The sequence below is a fragment of the Sinohyriopsis cumingii genome, chromosome 2, assembly GCF_028554795.1.
Source record: "Sinohyriopsis cumingii isolate HCF-2022 chromosome 2, ASM2855479v2, whole genome shotgun sequence".
NCBI lineage: Eukaryota > Metazoa > Mollusca > Bivalvia > Unionida > Unionidae > Sinohyriopsis > Sinohyriopsis cumingii.
This window is the reverse complement of record NC_142962.1, coordinates 100802998-100819706: the sequence shown is the minus strand read 5'-3', so window position 1 is coordinate 100819706 and position 16709 is coordinate 100802998. Positions and strand designations below refer to the sequence as shown.

General features: G+C 35.5%; 1 protein-coding gene across 2 annotated transcripts in view; it reads right to left on the bottom strand.

Annotated features, from left to right (window-relative positions):
• LOC149805482 (mitochondrial ribonuclease P catalytic subunit-like) overlaps positions 1 to 16709 on the bottom strand; it is a 44423-nt gene that overhangs the window by 23561 nt on the left and 4153 nt on the right. For both annotated transcript variants that reach the window (XM_089950073.1, XM_089950072.1), the window contains exons 2-3: positions 6466 to 7496; positions 3853 to 3900 (exon numbers count right to left, since the gene is read on the bottom strand). In XM_089950073.1, the coding sequence (XP_089806199.1) occupies positions 3853 to 3900; positions 6466 to 7427 (1010 nt within the window). In that variant the 5' untranslated portion in view covers positions 7428 to 7496. The remainder of the gene's footprint in view (positions 1 to 3852; positions 3901 to 6465; positions 7497 to 16709) is intronic.

Here is a 16709-nt window from a genome sequence, read left to right as displayed (position 1 = left end):
TATCATGGTGTTGGCAAAGGTTTACTATAGGAACTGAATTAGTACTGTGCATCCTTAAGATCAATACACAGCAGTCCATATTTTTGTGAAATATTCTGTAAAATCTGCTGTAAACTCATAGCTGTAAACAGCTTTGTGTAAGATGTAAGAAACCTGAAACTTCAGAGGAAATCCACAACTTTGGAAAGGAGACCACTTATACCCTTGCAAGTGTAAAATTTTTCAATGATCATGACCTTCACAACAAAGGAACAAGCAAGACTGTCAAAAAATGATTGATCTTGGCTTCATAATGATTCATGCGATTGTCAAAAGGGCAAGCAAGATTATCACAGAATGATCAGTGTTGGCTTCATAATGCTTTATGCCACTGTCAAAGAGGCAAGTAAGATTGTCTGAAAAGTATCTGTGTTGGCTTCATAATGATTCATGCCACTGTCAATGGGGCAAGCAAGACTGTCTGAGAATTGTTGGTCTTGGCTCATAATGATTCATTCAATTGTCAAAGGCATGAGCAAGCATGTCAAAGAATGATCTGTCTTGGCTGTATAATAATTTATGCCTTGGTCAAAGGGGTAAGCAAGTATATCACAGAATGAATGGTCTTGGTTTCACAATTATTCATGCCAAGTAACTAACATCAAAAAACAATCTGTTAGGTTATTCAACATGTTATTCCTCATTCCAACATTATATTGCATAACCTGGCCTAGTTTGTCAGAATCAGCTTGATGTTAAGGAAAAGTGCACACTAAAATATCAATTTCTTCAGTATATTTGGTGTTTTTGAATAGACAGGTCCAATGGTCAAGTGACCACCTTCAACATTAACCAGCAAAAGGAAATTCACCACTAAGTGCTGAGATCTCGGAAACGCTTAATTACGTGTATTTGGATGCCAATTTTTGATCTGGGATGCAGAAAATCACTGAGGCGGGAGTCCTCCATACGCATGTAATAGGTGTGCAGCAAAATTCAGACTTGCCAGTCCTGCTTCAGCCACCTGCCTTGTGGGAAAATGTGTTGATTAATTAGCTGTGCTGATATTTACAATGACAGAATTCAGTGACTGAAAGACCCCTTGATGTACATACATGTTGCCATTTTATAAGAGAACAAAAAAAAAGAACATGATGCAATAGCTGGGCAGCAAAGGCTTTGACTGGTGGCCAGGTGGGAAAATGTACTGATATTTACAGGGATTGAATTCAGAGGCAGAAAGACCAAGAGATGTACATGTGGTCATTTATAAAAGTACATCAAATAAACAACTTTAGCTTTCATTATTGGATTCATTTCCGAATGTAATGGAATAAGCAGTGCACATGACCTCAGACAAAATGCCATTTGTAAGTGGGTGACAAGTCGCCTAAAAATGTAAACTTCAACTTCTTTTGTTAGGAAAGCGAAAACGACTTGCCCGGTGATTATTTAAGAGGTACGTTGACTGACCATACCATATTTTTTTTTAATGCCCCTCACCTTAGCCCGGTTAGTTCTAGTGTTGATGTATACATCAAGGCATCAGTAGCTAGGCCTAGTTTTTATATCAATTACTTTGACAAACAAACTCTTGCCTATTCACAAGCATTATGTTTTGATAGCTGACTGACCACTGACCCTTTTCCGAGCAAGGTAGCAACTATCAATTTCCTGCATGCTATCCTTTGATGAAAAAACATAAAAACTTGTGTTTTAAGATCAGAATCAGTGATCTGGATATATATTAACTGCCTCATACACTATTTCATCATATAATTAGTTTGAAACTGTAAGTGAACCAGTAGGCCTAATGGGAAATAATGGCAGACTTCGCTAAGTCTGGGATTTACCAGTTTATTAGATCGTCTGTTTTCTTAAATCATCGGGCAAATATATTCAGAAAAAATATACAAATCATTGAAACCAAAGCATAGGTTTTATTTTATTAAAGACTTAACTTTAAAATGCAAATTATGTAGGTCAGAAACATATGGGACTGCTATGTTGTGGAATTCGCGAGATGCGCTTTAAGGTCTAAGCTGTTTTCTGACTTGACACGTATTTGCAAAAATACGAAGAAAAAAAAAAACAGCAAATCAGATACTATTTATTTGCCTAAAATTGCTACAAGCATGTATACAAATAAATAAACCATAAATTTGTGATCCTGACAATGGACTGTTGTAATGAAGCTATATTATAGTGAGTGATTACATTATGAAAACCTCTCCATCTAAACACAGATGCACTCACGTTTGTGTTGATTCTGTAGGAAAGAAGGGACTGCAACTTTTGATGGTGGGACTCCTAGTTTTAAAATCCTAGCAAGACCTCTGAATTGTTTTCTTATTTAAACCTTGTTTAGATAATGTTTGGAAATTATGTTATACATCATGTATTGTGTGTTACTAACCCTTAACTGGCAACCAACCAGTGCTCAATTAGCCTTTAAATTCAGAATCCAAGTGAACCCCCCAAAAAACAATCTAAATTTATATTGCCATAAATTTAATTACACCATTCCCTAGAGGACTTGCACCTGGATAACCCACAAACCTGTATATAATGCGGGAGCAGGTGTGTATTCCATTTTTTAAAACTATCAAATATATATTAAAAATGTGAAGAAAACTGGGATGAAAATTGGTAACTGAAACCTTGATATAGAGCTCATTTTATCATCAAAACAGTGAACAGGACCAGAAATTTTAATCAACATCATAAAATTCTCAACCTTGAATAAGCCATATTTTATTGTGCTTTCTTTCCAAACAACATTTGCAGTACACCATAAATAACATTCCATAAAATTTCAATCAATGAAAATGTCACTAATGCCTACAGTGACAACACTTTAATAAATAAATACCAATTAAAGAGGCTTTGTCAAGTGAAATTTGTGTTTTAGTTCTTTCTTTAATTGGCTTTCAATAGTCATCATAAATGCATATTCTACCTGTGTAAGAGCTAACTGTCACATTAGTGTCAGGTCAACTGAATACTGCTATAAATCTTAATAAGTAAGTAATATCATCAAACTAACTTAAGTTAGACTACTAATTCACAAATGAGATCAAAGATAGCAAGGCAGGTAAGTGAAATGAGTACTTGGTGAATAAAAGCTTTGTTTCATAAATACAGTTCATTATGGAGAAGAAAGTTCCACAGTTGTAGTCAACTTAAAATTCTGGAAATGGGAATCAGATTTCCTCAAGGATGAAAAATTTCATTATTATCTGTAACAAAATCAAGGTGTCCCAAGTTTTTGAAAAATGGAATCTTGTTTTTGATGTGAATCAACAAAATAAAAGCAGTATGTAATACAATGTTTCTGAATACATGTGATGATTGTGGAAACTAATTGGAGTTATGCTAACAATCTTTCAAAGGTTGAGTATCTTGAACATAAATGTATTGTAATTTACTCAAAATAAACAACTTCATTAGAAAAAATTCTTCATTAAAAATTATTCTGAACATTATTATACAAGTATTCAGCTATTATACAGTCCCATTATCTCGATGTCCAGGAAAAATGGCATCCAATACTTAAATTTGTTTTAGATCCCACAATAACTCATACCCATGCATTCAGTTTGGTCGGTTTCTGGACCTGGTTGTGCGTAAGTTATTAAGGGAGTTATATTAATAGTTTAATAATAATAATAATAATAATAACAATGAGGACTTTGTATAGTACTTAATCTTTAGAAGCTCTAAGTGCTTTACATTAGACAACACCTATAAGATAAAAAACATCATGATATGATTACAAAAACAAACACCATGAAATTAAAAAATATAATACTGCAAAAATAATTATTTGTATTAATCCCAGAAATGTTTTCGTTATCCTAGTCATACACTTACCTTTTCTTCATGATAACAAACTTATGTAGCCATTTTTGGTTGGCATCACTGAAATAGAAAAAACACAACAAAATTATTAATCCCGTAAGTTCAGATTCAATCAATGTAAACACAAAAAATCCATCTAAAAAAATTATAAAATAAAAGGTGATCTTTTAACATATTAAGAGAAATTGTGCAGTATAGTGTATGTACTTGAATTAAATATACAATGAGTCCCATTTAACAGAATTGGACATAGCAGCCTTAAGAAATTTTGTCAAGATTTAGAGATTTTTTGTTTCATTGCAAGAGCACATAATATCAAGATGTTAAGAAAGAAACGGCTGACAATACCATCATCCCTGACGTTACCGGAATACTGCTGTGAAATAGAAAAGGCTGACAATACCATCATCCCTGATGTTACCGGAATACTGCTGTGAAAAAGAAAGGGCTGACAATACCATCATCCCTGATGTTACCAGAATACTGCTGTGAAAATGAAAGGGCTGACAACACCATCATCCCTGATGTTAACGGAATACTGCTGTGAAATAGAAATGGCTAACAATACCATCATCCCTGATGTTACCGGAATACTGCTGTGAAATAGAAATGACTGACAATACCATCATCCCTGATGTTACTGGAATACTGCCAAGAGCATGGATAACTAAATTATAATGTTGTTTTTCTCACTCTTATCCAATACACACCTTATAAAATCTCTTGTCCAACAATTCATCTCAAGCTAACTTTTGCTGCAACGTTTAAGTGACATTTGTAACTAAAATGACGATGCAGAGAAGGGTTGAACATATGTGATGTTTTACATTGGCTAAATATAACCCAAGGCCACGGTCTCAACATGCACAACATCTAGCTGGAAAAGCTAGACTGAGATGCATGCTGACTAGTCTGAAAATTAAAGGACTTCTTTCAACTCCTTCAAAATTGATGCAGTATGCAAAACATATTGGCAAGATTTACTATTTTCTGCCAGCTTCAAGTTCAAAATGTCATGGGAAATTAAAGTTGGATGCAGTGACCAGCATGACAGTCTGGGGCTTTGAGCTCTAGTTTCAGTTTCTTCCTAATTTTTGTTGGAAATTATGGAAAATGATCACAACTCATGAAATTTTTTTAACCTCACACAACCCTAATAAAATAGTTGGAAAATTGCAACATCATGGCAATTAAGCACTGCAATATTTTCAAAACAGGAAATCTGTGACAACTGACATTTTAGGGCAAATGTCGTTTATCTGGACTTAATGGGAGGGGCACAGATTTCATCCAGGAAAACAGTATATCTGCTCACTTAACTTGGCTAACAAATTTGAGCTGTGGATGCAAGTGTTTGGATTAAATGGGTCAAAATATAATAAACTTGTCTGTGCAAGTATTGCTATACAAGTAAATATTAAAGTTTTGCAGAATTTCACAACTTATAAGAAATAGTAGAGAAAATAAGATACTTTAAGATTCTGCATTTGTGACTGACAGATAGCTGTGTCTACTCAATGAAAAAATGATAACAATAGTGTGATGGACAGTCAGTTTATGTGTCCTCTTCTGAATACAAATGTCAATGGGTTTTGATCAATGTAAACTAGACTGATATGGGTAATATTTACAAATATGACAGTAGGTTTTCAAATTTTGTCACCAATTAGTTAACCACTCATTACAAACTGACAGTCAATTACAGTCTGGACTACAGAACACTATGGGTCTTTAAATGAAGCAATTTTTAAAAGATTAATTACTTTTCATCCCAGTGGCTTTTACTAAATCGGTACATTGTAATTAGTGAAAACTGCAAGGGACATGGTGGTCAATGCCTGGGTAATTTATGTTGTACAGCACCATACAACCTTCTCTCAAAAGTCATCTCCATTAACCGGCAATAATTTCTTTACATCACCAGTCAAGGCTTTCCACATCAGCCAGGAGTGGGTTATTTACCTGGCTACTAACGAAAAAAACCTGTATCCCTGTTGAGGGAGGTCCCCCAAAACCCCCACCTACTTTGACAACTCACCCTCCAACTTTAAATCTAATGGATGGTTGTTGTTGTTGTTGTTGTTGTGGGGTTTAATGCCATTTTTCAGCACATGATAGGCTATGCATGGTGGCCAGTAATAATAGTGGTGGAAGAACATGGGAAAAACCTGTGAAGAACCACCGACCCACGAGAAGCTACTGGCAAGCTTTCTCACATACCCACATTGGCCGAATCCTAGACTCAAGCCCACACAGACAGAGGTGAGATGGCAGTGATCTGTAACGGAGAGCACTTTAGACCACTCAGGGGCCCCCTAATGGATGGACCTGATCAGTGGCATGCTTTTGAGAGGCTGCATTAATTAAGAGTTTAAAAAAAAACAATGCAATGAAAAACACACATGTGGATACCCATCTTCACTAAGGACCAAGAGTTACTGATTCACTTTATTCCACGTCTATGTTGAATGAACTGGATGGGCAACCCTTGGGCAAGTAAAGACAATGGACATAAAATTTATCTTCACATTTCATGGTGCAGAAACATATGATACAGACAGGGCAATCTGGAACAAATGACTGGAGTATAAGCATAAGTAAAAGTACAAATGAAATAGCTCATACCTTTGAAAATGTTCCAATAATGGGCCTTTCACACTGGACTCATTAGGTATTTGAGAATATTTCCGATATAAATTAAGAAGATCTGGAACTGTAAACTTTCCCATTTTGCATGCCATCAAGAAGCAATCAAATACTGCAGCTGAAGGAACTAACCCACTTCCAACGCATTCTTCAAACATCTTTACTGCAAAGACCAAATCCCCTTCTCTAATAGCTGCCCGTATCAGATCTGAATAACTGGATACAGAAGCAATGCTGGAAGTTATTTTGCTCATCTCCAGAAATTCAACACCTTTTCTCCACATATCTGTGTAAGAAAAACCTGTAACTAAATCACAGCAAGTTTTAAAGTCAAATGTTGTAGTTATTTCTTCAAGTTTTTCATAAGCCTCCTGAACATAGTTCTGTTTCTCCTTTCCACCAAATCTTCCACAGAGATATATGAATGATGCTAAAACAGAAATATTCCACAGCTGGTTTGCCTTCAGATATTCATAGAATGAAATTCCCAATTTAACATTCTTAGCAACAATTAGGAAATTCATGAGAACTGAGTCAATACTCCGCATTAACATTGGATTTTCTTTGAGAATGTCCTCACGCAGCTGCATCCAGTCAATATTTTCTAAGCTACATTCATCAGAACACAGTCTTTCTGTAAATAATTTTAAAGTACTTGATTGAAAAATAAGTTTCTTTTCATCAGAGGAATTGTGCTCATCGTCTGTTGTTGGAAAGATTTTTTCCCTCGAGTGGCGAGTGCTGTCAAGAGACTGCACATAAGCTTGTTGAGGAACTGAAGGTTTTCTCGAAGAATACTTGCTATTATATCTAGTTATGAGAAAAAGATCTACACGTTTTAGTCTTAAAGTTCTTGCATGTGCATGGAGACTTCTCTGGGTAGCATTTGATATCCGACAACTATTTGCCAGAATTTGGGGATAGATCTTGTATAATGCCATCTTAATCAATTTCCCACCATTAAATAATTAGTCAACAGGGTAGCCAAAATGTCATCTCATCTTTAGTTCCTGAAAATTAAGAAAATAAATGAACTAGAAATGTGTTTATTGATGAGGAATAATTCACCATAGTGCTTGGAAAACTCACCTAAATCCCAAAATATAACATAAGCCCCAGTGGTTCCATGATTAGCATGACAGACTATCAACAGAATGGATGCAGATTCAAGTTCTACCACTGGACCAGCTACCATGGTGTGTCCATGGGCACGGCAATTTACTAAGATTGCCTTAGTACTAAAAAAACCATCTGTGTTGCTGTGCCATAAAAACCCAAACCAAACCAAAACATTACAATATGAACAGATGGAAAAGGGTAATACTATAATATCCCTACTGCATTCATGGTGGGATCACTTTGAAGAAAAAAAAGTCATTATATATACAGTCTTTTCATCTCTCTATTCAACTGCTAATGAATGAGACATGCAGGCCTATTACATAAACAATAGCATTCTGCAACTTGTCAAGCTAAATCGTGCAATGCCATCACTCATGGGACCCTCTAATAGCATATTTATAAGTTTTGTTTTATAAAAAGAAGAGCTGAATACCCACTAACTGATGTATAATGGTATAATAAACATTGTGGGAGTATTTTGTAGACATAGACTTTTAGGTGATCCTAACATACAGGTGCAGGGCTGAGCAAATTTTTTTTGTGACCACTAGTCCAGGACAAGTGGTTTCAGAAAATTCACTAGTCCCACCTTTCTCTTCACTAGTCCCACCTTACTTTTCACTGGTCCCAAAATGGTAATCACTTGCCAAGATTTGATGAGACGTATGTACTTAATCCATAGAAGAAAAAGAAAAAATGAAATAATATACAACATAATTATTTCTTAAAAGAATTTAATTTTTCAAAAACATTGGTTGTTATACATTTGGCTTCTTCAGGTTCATGTATATATGTTTTAGCTGATGGATTTAAAAATATGTCCATGTATATGTCTGCCACCTGCACCAGTAATAAGCCAGCAGTTGATAGCTGTGTCTGGGTTAAAGTCCTCAAGCTCTGGTCTATTTGCAGAAATGTTCATTAGCATTAATAATCTCTTTTGGTTTAAGGAATTCCTTAATGAAGTCTTCTCCGAATCACCGTTATTACCTTCCTATGGGGGGGGGGGGGGGGCACCAGACAGATGTGGCCCCACTTCCAAAAAAAAAAAAGAAAAATGTGCTTTATATCTGTGTGTAGCCCCCTCAGATATGCTGTGTGCTGTTGTTTAGTTACAGAATTTTTTATCAAAAATTTATTTTGAAATTTTTGATGGGGTATTTTATTTTCCTTCCTTGTGAAAATAATTTAGCAAACTCATTTTATCCACAGAGTAAGTATCAGCTTGCTTAACAACTACTTATAGTGATCATAACATCAATTTTCTCTTTTAAATACAAACTGAAACAGCTCATTAATTAGCGTAATTGTATCGCTTCAAACACAATATCACACGTGGAAGTTAATCATCTGTATAATCAATTATAAATTAAAGAATCATTACTGTCATTTAATCAGTTCATAAAGGAAACCAACACTGATGTCGGTAAACTACCTTTCATAAATTACACTGACTTACTGGATTAAAATCATAGTGAGACACTCGTTATGATCTAGACTGAGTAAACTCATTGCAACAAAACCGCTTACAACACTGCTAATTGATCACACTGGCTTTCTTTTGTTTGATGTGTTTTGATATGCCAATAATTTGGTCGCTTAGCCCAATATGCAGTCAAGCGGTAACAGAATGTAAATGTATACAAGAAGAGGGGTAGAATCAAGTATTCAGTACGCCCGGAGGGCATGATTGGCCTAATAAAGGTAGATATAGTGATTAAAGCATACAAAATAAGGACTAGCCCGACTTTTTTTTAAAAACACTTGTCCTGGACTAGCACCCTGGAAAATTTTACTTGCCCGACTTAAAAAATTACTAGTCCGGGATCGGGCTATGGGATTTGCTCAGCCCTGAGGTGATCACCGTACCAGTTTGACATCAGACTAACAAATTATTCCTTGGAGATGTTTTTATTTTCCAACATTACCTGCCACATTAGAATTCCACCATAACAGCTTGAAAAACATATTTGGGCAATTTGAATGAATGCTTCCACTTAACAATTGGAGTTCAACTGCCCACTGAGCAACGTTAATATTGTTAAGAACTATAAGAAGCAATGTATTGATAGAAGATTAGAAACACTGTCTGGATAAACTGTTTATGTCCCTATAATTCAGTTTAAAATGATATACAGATAGGTAAACCCTATGTAATGAGTGCATCTGTATTAACAAACATACTGATGCCTGTGCAAAGGTAGTGCTCTGCATTACACAGAATAATGTCTTTAAACATACTGTAATGCCTAACTCAACAAAAGAGAATACAAGGGACTATCTATTAATCTGGCTAGAAACTATTAAGAACTACATTCCCTTTCCAATAATAATAATAATAATAACAAAGAAAAAAAACGATCATGATAAGATTAACTATACTGTATTGCCTTTATGGCATTATGAATCGAGTTTTGCATGCACAAACATTGTCCATTCAATGTGTCATGATTATTCGATGCTAAATATTGGGGCATGAGATGATGTTTGACCCAAGAGACTGCTATTTTTTATCACCTTATTTTATCTGACACAGAAAACATCAGGTGTGAATTGCTTCTTATATTCCTGAACATATGCCACCCACCCATCGTTTAGCTCGCTGTCTGCATTCTCTTTTGCATGCGAGTATAAAACCTTGTGCTGGTCCTCGTAATGTCACGCTTTTGTCATGAATATAAATGAATTCATCAAGGAATTCGTCTAATGGCACCAGCTCTACAAGCTCCAAAACATCAACATTAAGTGGAAATAAGTTGGCATGTGAGCAGTTATTGTGCCTTATTCATTTCCATGTTGGACCATGTGTACGTCATGCTGGAATTTCTCATGAATAGTTTATAAAATGAATTATATGACATTTCTTAAGTTTGGAATATCAAGGCCAGAATTACGATGGTGATCCATAAATTAGTGACTTCAACCATCCAGTGGAGTTCTGTTACAGAAACAGTAAGATGTAGGACACAACAGCCCTAAGGACACGCTTTGATTGCCTAAGGTCATGCGATGTGATGAATCTATAAATGTGGGTGCAGACAGTGCAGCAGCAAATAGCTGCGAGAGAAGCAAAGTATAAACATCGAAGTAAAAAATAAATTTGGCCATATATTTAAAGTCCAATCGAAAGCCATCAATTACTTTTCACGTCACCAATATTACTTAACACTACAAAATTCCAAAACTAAATCACATGTTATGAAAAAATTTAAGTACATTTATTACATGGTTACCAGTTAGTTGTGGTTGTTGTTGTAGGGTTTTAACGCCATTTTTCAGCACATGATATGCTATACATGGCAGTCAGTAATAATGGTGGAGGAAGAACCCGGGAAAACCCCTGGAAAGAACCACTGACCCACGAGAAGCTACTGGCAGACTTTCTCACATACCCACATTGGCCAAATCTGAGACTTGAACCCATGCAGACAGAGGTGAGATGGCAGTGATCCGTAACGGACAGCGCTTTAGACCACTCGGCCTTATCAGTGAATTTAAACGCCATATAATTATTATGAAATAATTCTTCATAAAGCCACTGCAATCTCCCACCACACTAGTACACTAGCAGTAAAATTATTTTTTCATTGAGAGATCAAGCTACTATGTCAAAATGAGTTACAATCTAATTAGATGTTATTATGCAGAGGAATAAAATAATAAAATTAACTTCTCCATAATATGGTTACTTTATTGTAGTCTTTTTGCATCTAGATGAACAATTCTGCTCATGTTATCAGAAGTTTATAGTGTTGTGATGAACACTGTGTTGATGTAACAGTCACTATGTGATATCTAACATTTTTATTTATAAAAATCATTTAAGTCCTGAACTCTGGTCTTTTTGATAAAACACACGGGGTGTTACAATATATTTTCAAGTTTTGAATCTGTATAAAATTAATTTGTTCTGCCTCTTTGATTTCACTGTTCTGAAATTTTCCTTGTCTGCCTAAATATTTAAAGTTTGAAGCTGACCATGACATCACTATTGGTTACTACAAGTGGCTGATCTGGCCAAAATATGCTGTCTGTGGCACACTGGACAGGAGATGTTGCTAGGGTTTGCTTGATCAACAGATGATGTGCTACAATTCTGAGATGTACACTTCTCGTGCTTCTGCAATTTAAAGTCACAGGCTCCAGCATCAATGAGAAATGGACGAGACAGCACCAGATGGAGTGACCCTAAACAATATTAAACCAAGGCTAAGTGTTTAAAAGCAGTGTGACAGTTTACGGTGATGTCTAGCACTGGGGCATCATGCCGCAGACATGTAGCATGATGTCCCACCCAGCCACATTATCCTGATACCAGGCCAACCAGTCCTAACACTAACCTCTTAATGCTGAGTGCCAAGCGAGGCAACTGTTACGTTAGTACCATTTTTGTAAGTCTTTGGTATGACTCTGCCGGAGTTCGAACACACAATATCCAGCTTCCGAGGTGGACGCTTTAACCAGTAGGCCACCGGAGTGGTCAAAGCTGACAAAGAGACAGCTTTAAAATCTCGAATAACATTTAGAAAACAAGTATTAAAGCAAAGACTAGGACAGGACAAAGATGTGTTTAGAATAAGTAAAACTGAAAATGGACATAAAGGTTTAAAGCTTATAATACTGTATATGTTAAAAAAAAAACATTGTACATCATGCATTCTCAATGACTGAAAATGGAAATGAAGATAACCCTATTATTGTTGGGGAAAAAGTGAAACATGCTATCCAGGAAGGAAATGCTGTAAAATGGTACATTGGCCGGCAAGTAATATCTCAGGTAAAACAATACTGAGGAATGATGTTTTAAACTCTTTCTAATTATTGCATCATCAATTTGTTATGTATATGTAATCTTCTAATTATAACACTTTTCACACTCAGTAACTCTTCTAAATTTCAATCAATTATAATATGCTAAAATTCCTGAAAAGTGATATATTGCTTTAAATGCCTATTAAGACATAAAATTATCCAAATAATAACATCATTAATAATATAATCTTCTCATAAATAATATTCTTTGGTAAATTACAAAGAAATGTTATTAGAAAAATTAAGTACCAGTATTGTCATTAGTATGTTCAAGAACTAATTATTTTATTTGTTTTAAAATATATGTACACTTAAATTTAAAAATGTAAAATGATTTTTTTTATTGTAGTGTCAGTTTAATGGAAAAGTTTGAATTTAAGATACTGACAGTGAACGGTTCTTCTTTTAATTATGTTTTCCCCAGCTAATGACTATGAAACTGTGCTAAAACATTTAATGTGAGAAGAAGAAAAAAAACATTTTATGATAATCCAGGGATATTCAACTAATGAGAAAGAAAATTATTTTTCTTTTATATTTATCCCGGGTTCCAGGACACAAAAATGGTAACAGTTCAATATGGTAGAGTCAGTGCGATTTATTCCTATAAACTGTTGGAAGATAACAAAAGAGGAGATTTAAAGATTATTGTTTAATGGTATGTGCATTAACATTAAAATATCTTCAAAACCATTTTTATAAGAAGTTTTGTTATTTATTATTGTTTTTTTATTGACATTTGAAAAGTGAGTTACTTGATTTTGTGTCATGTACATGTTATAATTGCCTAAAGTGGTAACCCTGGAAAGAAAAAAAAAAATAACCAGTTTCCGACTGATGCTGCCACAAATGTGCTATGTATCAAGGCAACCAGTTGATACATTTAGATATTTAAATACATTTTAGACTTTATTTACAATTTCATTGCTTTCCTTTAAAATTTTCATGCATACAAATGGAATTTTTACCCAATGCACCAAGCAAGTCTACATTTTGGCAGACACCTTGTTTTCATGATCAAACTTTTAAAATTTTTTAAAAATTTAAAGAATTAAAAAGGATTTCAGATTTTGACTTCTCAAGACATGAAGTTTCAAAAAATGTATGATTTATATGAACTTTTTTTGAAATGTCTCACAAAAGAAATGGATCCGTTTTCAAGTTTTGTTGGTCTACATTTCAGATGGCTGGAAAGCGATGAAAGCTTATAATGCCAAAATTGGGTTAAGTAAAAATATTATTCCTTAACGAAATGAATAAAAATATGGAACTGTAAACAATGTTTCGTTTAGGCTGCAGTGTCCAGTTCAGTAAATTGGCCACTGGCAAATTTCTTAACTTAAGGCTATGGAGTGACTTTTTCAGCTATTATTGTTTATTATTTAAAGATACTGATATATCTGTGAACTAGGTATTTCAAGCTGGTGAAGTTCTTGAAACTGATATCAGGCATGTACACCTTCTATAGTTACTCTGCAGTATGTTGATAGTAAAATACTAATAGTAGGCTAGGAAGAAGAGCTAGCCTCCCATAGCAGTAAACACATGGGTTTGGGGAAAGCAGAATATCTCAAAAACGACTTGGATGACAACTATTTTTAGTAGCATCAGCCTGTTTAGTACACCTGTTTTGCACAACTGTCATCTAGGAAAAGGACTTGTGTTTGCACTATGAGCATCACATGGTGTCAAAAATGACCCTCGGACATGAAAATTGGAGGTAGAAATTTGGGTGTGGGGTGCATAAACTTGTTCTACTATGAATTGCCATTGATGTCTTTGGTCAAGTGGATACCATTCCTATGCTTTTTTATGCCCCTGCCCCCTTAGTTCAAGAAACATATCCACCTCATGAAACTACTTAAACATACTTTGGCATACCTCGACTACCGTCGCAATGCAACAAATTCAAATGTAGGTCAGCGAAACATGAAAATGCATCGATTTGCTATTGTCATATTTTCAAGCAGCAAAGTGGAAAAGTATCTCACCCGAGTGTAAGAACCCTTTTCACCTTATCACATTTCATTTTTGTTTTCTTTTTTTTATTTTTATTTTGTTTTTTTCTTTTCCTTAATTTGTCACTTTTTGTCTTTAGACTATTTTTGTATTTTTTGGTTTCAGACCACTTTCTAGAAAGGGGTCTAGGTTTTCAGAACATTTCTGTCACAATTTGCTATCAATATTTATACATGTTTAGGGTGCTTGACCGCCTTCTAAACTAGACAGATTACCTGTAAAATAGATATTCCATATTGTGGTGTGAGACCCACAAAAGTGAAGTTTACTCAGAATCCAAGGATTAACATGGAACAAGAAGAGAATATACATAAACAGCCCAACGGCACGAAAATGAGTTTGTACTTTAAGATGCAGGTTATTGACGGACAATTAATAGCTCACCACCCCCAAGGATGTCAAATCTTAGACTTTGGAATGATGCCCATCATCCACATACAGGGAGAAATACTTGCAGTTCTGAATACCATGGGGACTGACATTGAAAAATTGACAGCCTGCAGAATGCAGGATATAACAAATAATGCATATACCCCCGCCAATATGATACTCCCCTTTTAGAAATGGAGTCCATAGACTTCAAAGGGGTGGTGGCCCAAGTGAGAGAGGAACCCCTTTCACTAGACAAATAGAAGCAAAACTGGTCGAGGTTCATGTATCTGGACTTCCCTTGGAAATAGAGACAAAGGAACGGGTCAGGAATGTCTAAAACAATTTCAAGGCCAAAGTTATGACAAAACAAAATGGCAATGGTGTGAGGATTTGGACCAATCAAGACTGGAGGGAGAATATTATTAATGCCGAGAGAAGAAGCAAGGAAAATACCCATATTTTTCTACGTCATGGAATTTCGCCTCAAAACTTGGTATAGGGGCAGTGAAAATGACAGGAAGTGCCCCATATGCAACCAGGCAGGGCATGCCCCGAAAGATTGCAAAAACCTACAGACATTAAAACAAACAGCAACAGCCCCTGGGACCTATGCAAGTAAGGCAGTGCCTAACAACATTGTGCCCCCAAAGATGAGTGACATTGAAGACCAAGTGTTACAAGCAAGAATGGAAGGAACACAGGAAATGCCTGAAACAGAATTACCACAGACCCATAATGAGACAATAGTAGAGACAATGCAAGCTACCCAGCATCAGGAAGAATATCTCAGCCCCAACAAAACTGGGGTACCAAAGACAATGGCCAAAGAAATGGTAACCACTAGTAATAGATATACCCCATTACAGGAAGAAGGGAAGTCGGTGCAAGAGGAAGAGAGAGAGGGGGAGGAAGGATAAAAGACGGATATTTCAGGATTAGCCCCCCTGACATGCTCTACACCCCTCCCAAACAAAAAGATTAAAAAAAGTAAGGCCAAATCTGCGTACCCCTCATCACAAGAGGGAACTTTCGATGAGGCACAGGAGGATACACCAAGTACAACACAAGGGAAGAATGATGACAAAATTAGGGAAGTAACAATGAAAAAAATAGGAGGGAGTACAGAGAGGAAACGAAAAATTTAAATGAAGAGGAAAGCACGACGGATGAAAGCAAGGACGACAGCGACAAAGACAATGAAGGATTCAAAACTGGAACAGAGTATGATAGCGCAACAGATGACACGAGACAAACTAGGGAAACAGAAAATGATAATGGATACGGAGACTGGAATGGACATTGGAAACACAACAGACCCCACAAATAAAACGGACGAGGACAGCCTAAGGACATCGACTGATAGTACAACGGGGGGAACCCAGTTTCCCCCCTCCCAAATAATTCTAATTAATAAACACCATTTTACTGATTTAATATATTCTTAAACTAACACTATTTATATGTATTATATACATGTACAACCAAAAAGTGGCAACCTGGAAAACAGGCAAAAATGGAAGGAAAAAACTTCCATCTTCTGTCTATAAATGTCAATGGAATTAATAAGGAAAATTTTTAAATTTAAGTAAAATAACCAAATATGACTTTATTTTCACACAAGAATCTCATAATGGTTTCAACAAAGAACTAATAACACTTTGTGAAGAAAAAAATGAACGGGATTATACTCTTTATAATTCCGTAGGGAGAGATACAAGTGGGGGTGGGGGGTGGCAGTAATAATAAAAATTAAAATAGGGTGTAATTGGGAAAGAAAGGAGGAAGGGGAATTTTTTAAAGGGAGATTGTTGCATATAGTTATTGGAAATTTTCACTTAGTTAATGTTTATGTTCTGGCAAATAAATACCAAAACAACATTTCTTAGAGAAATTATCCA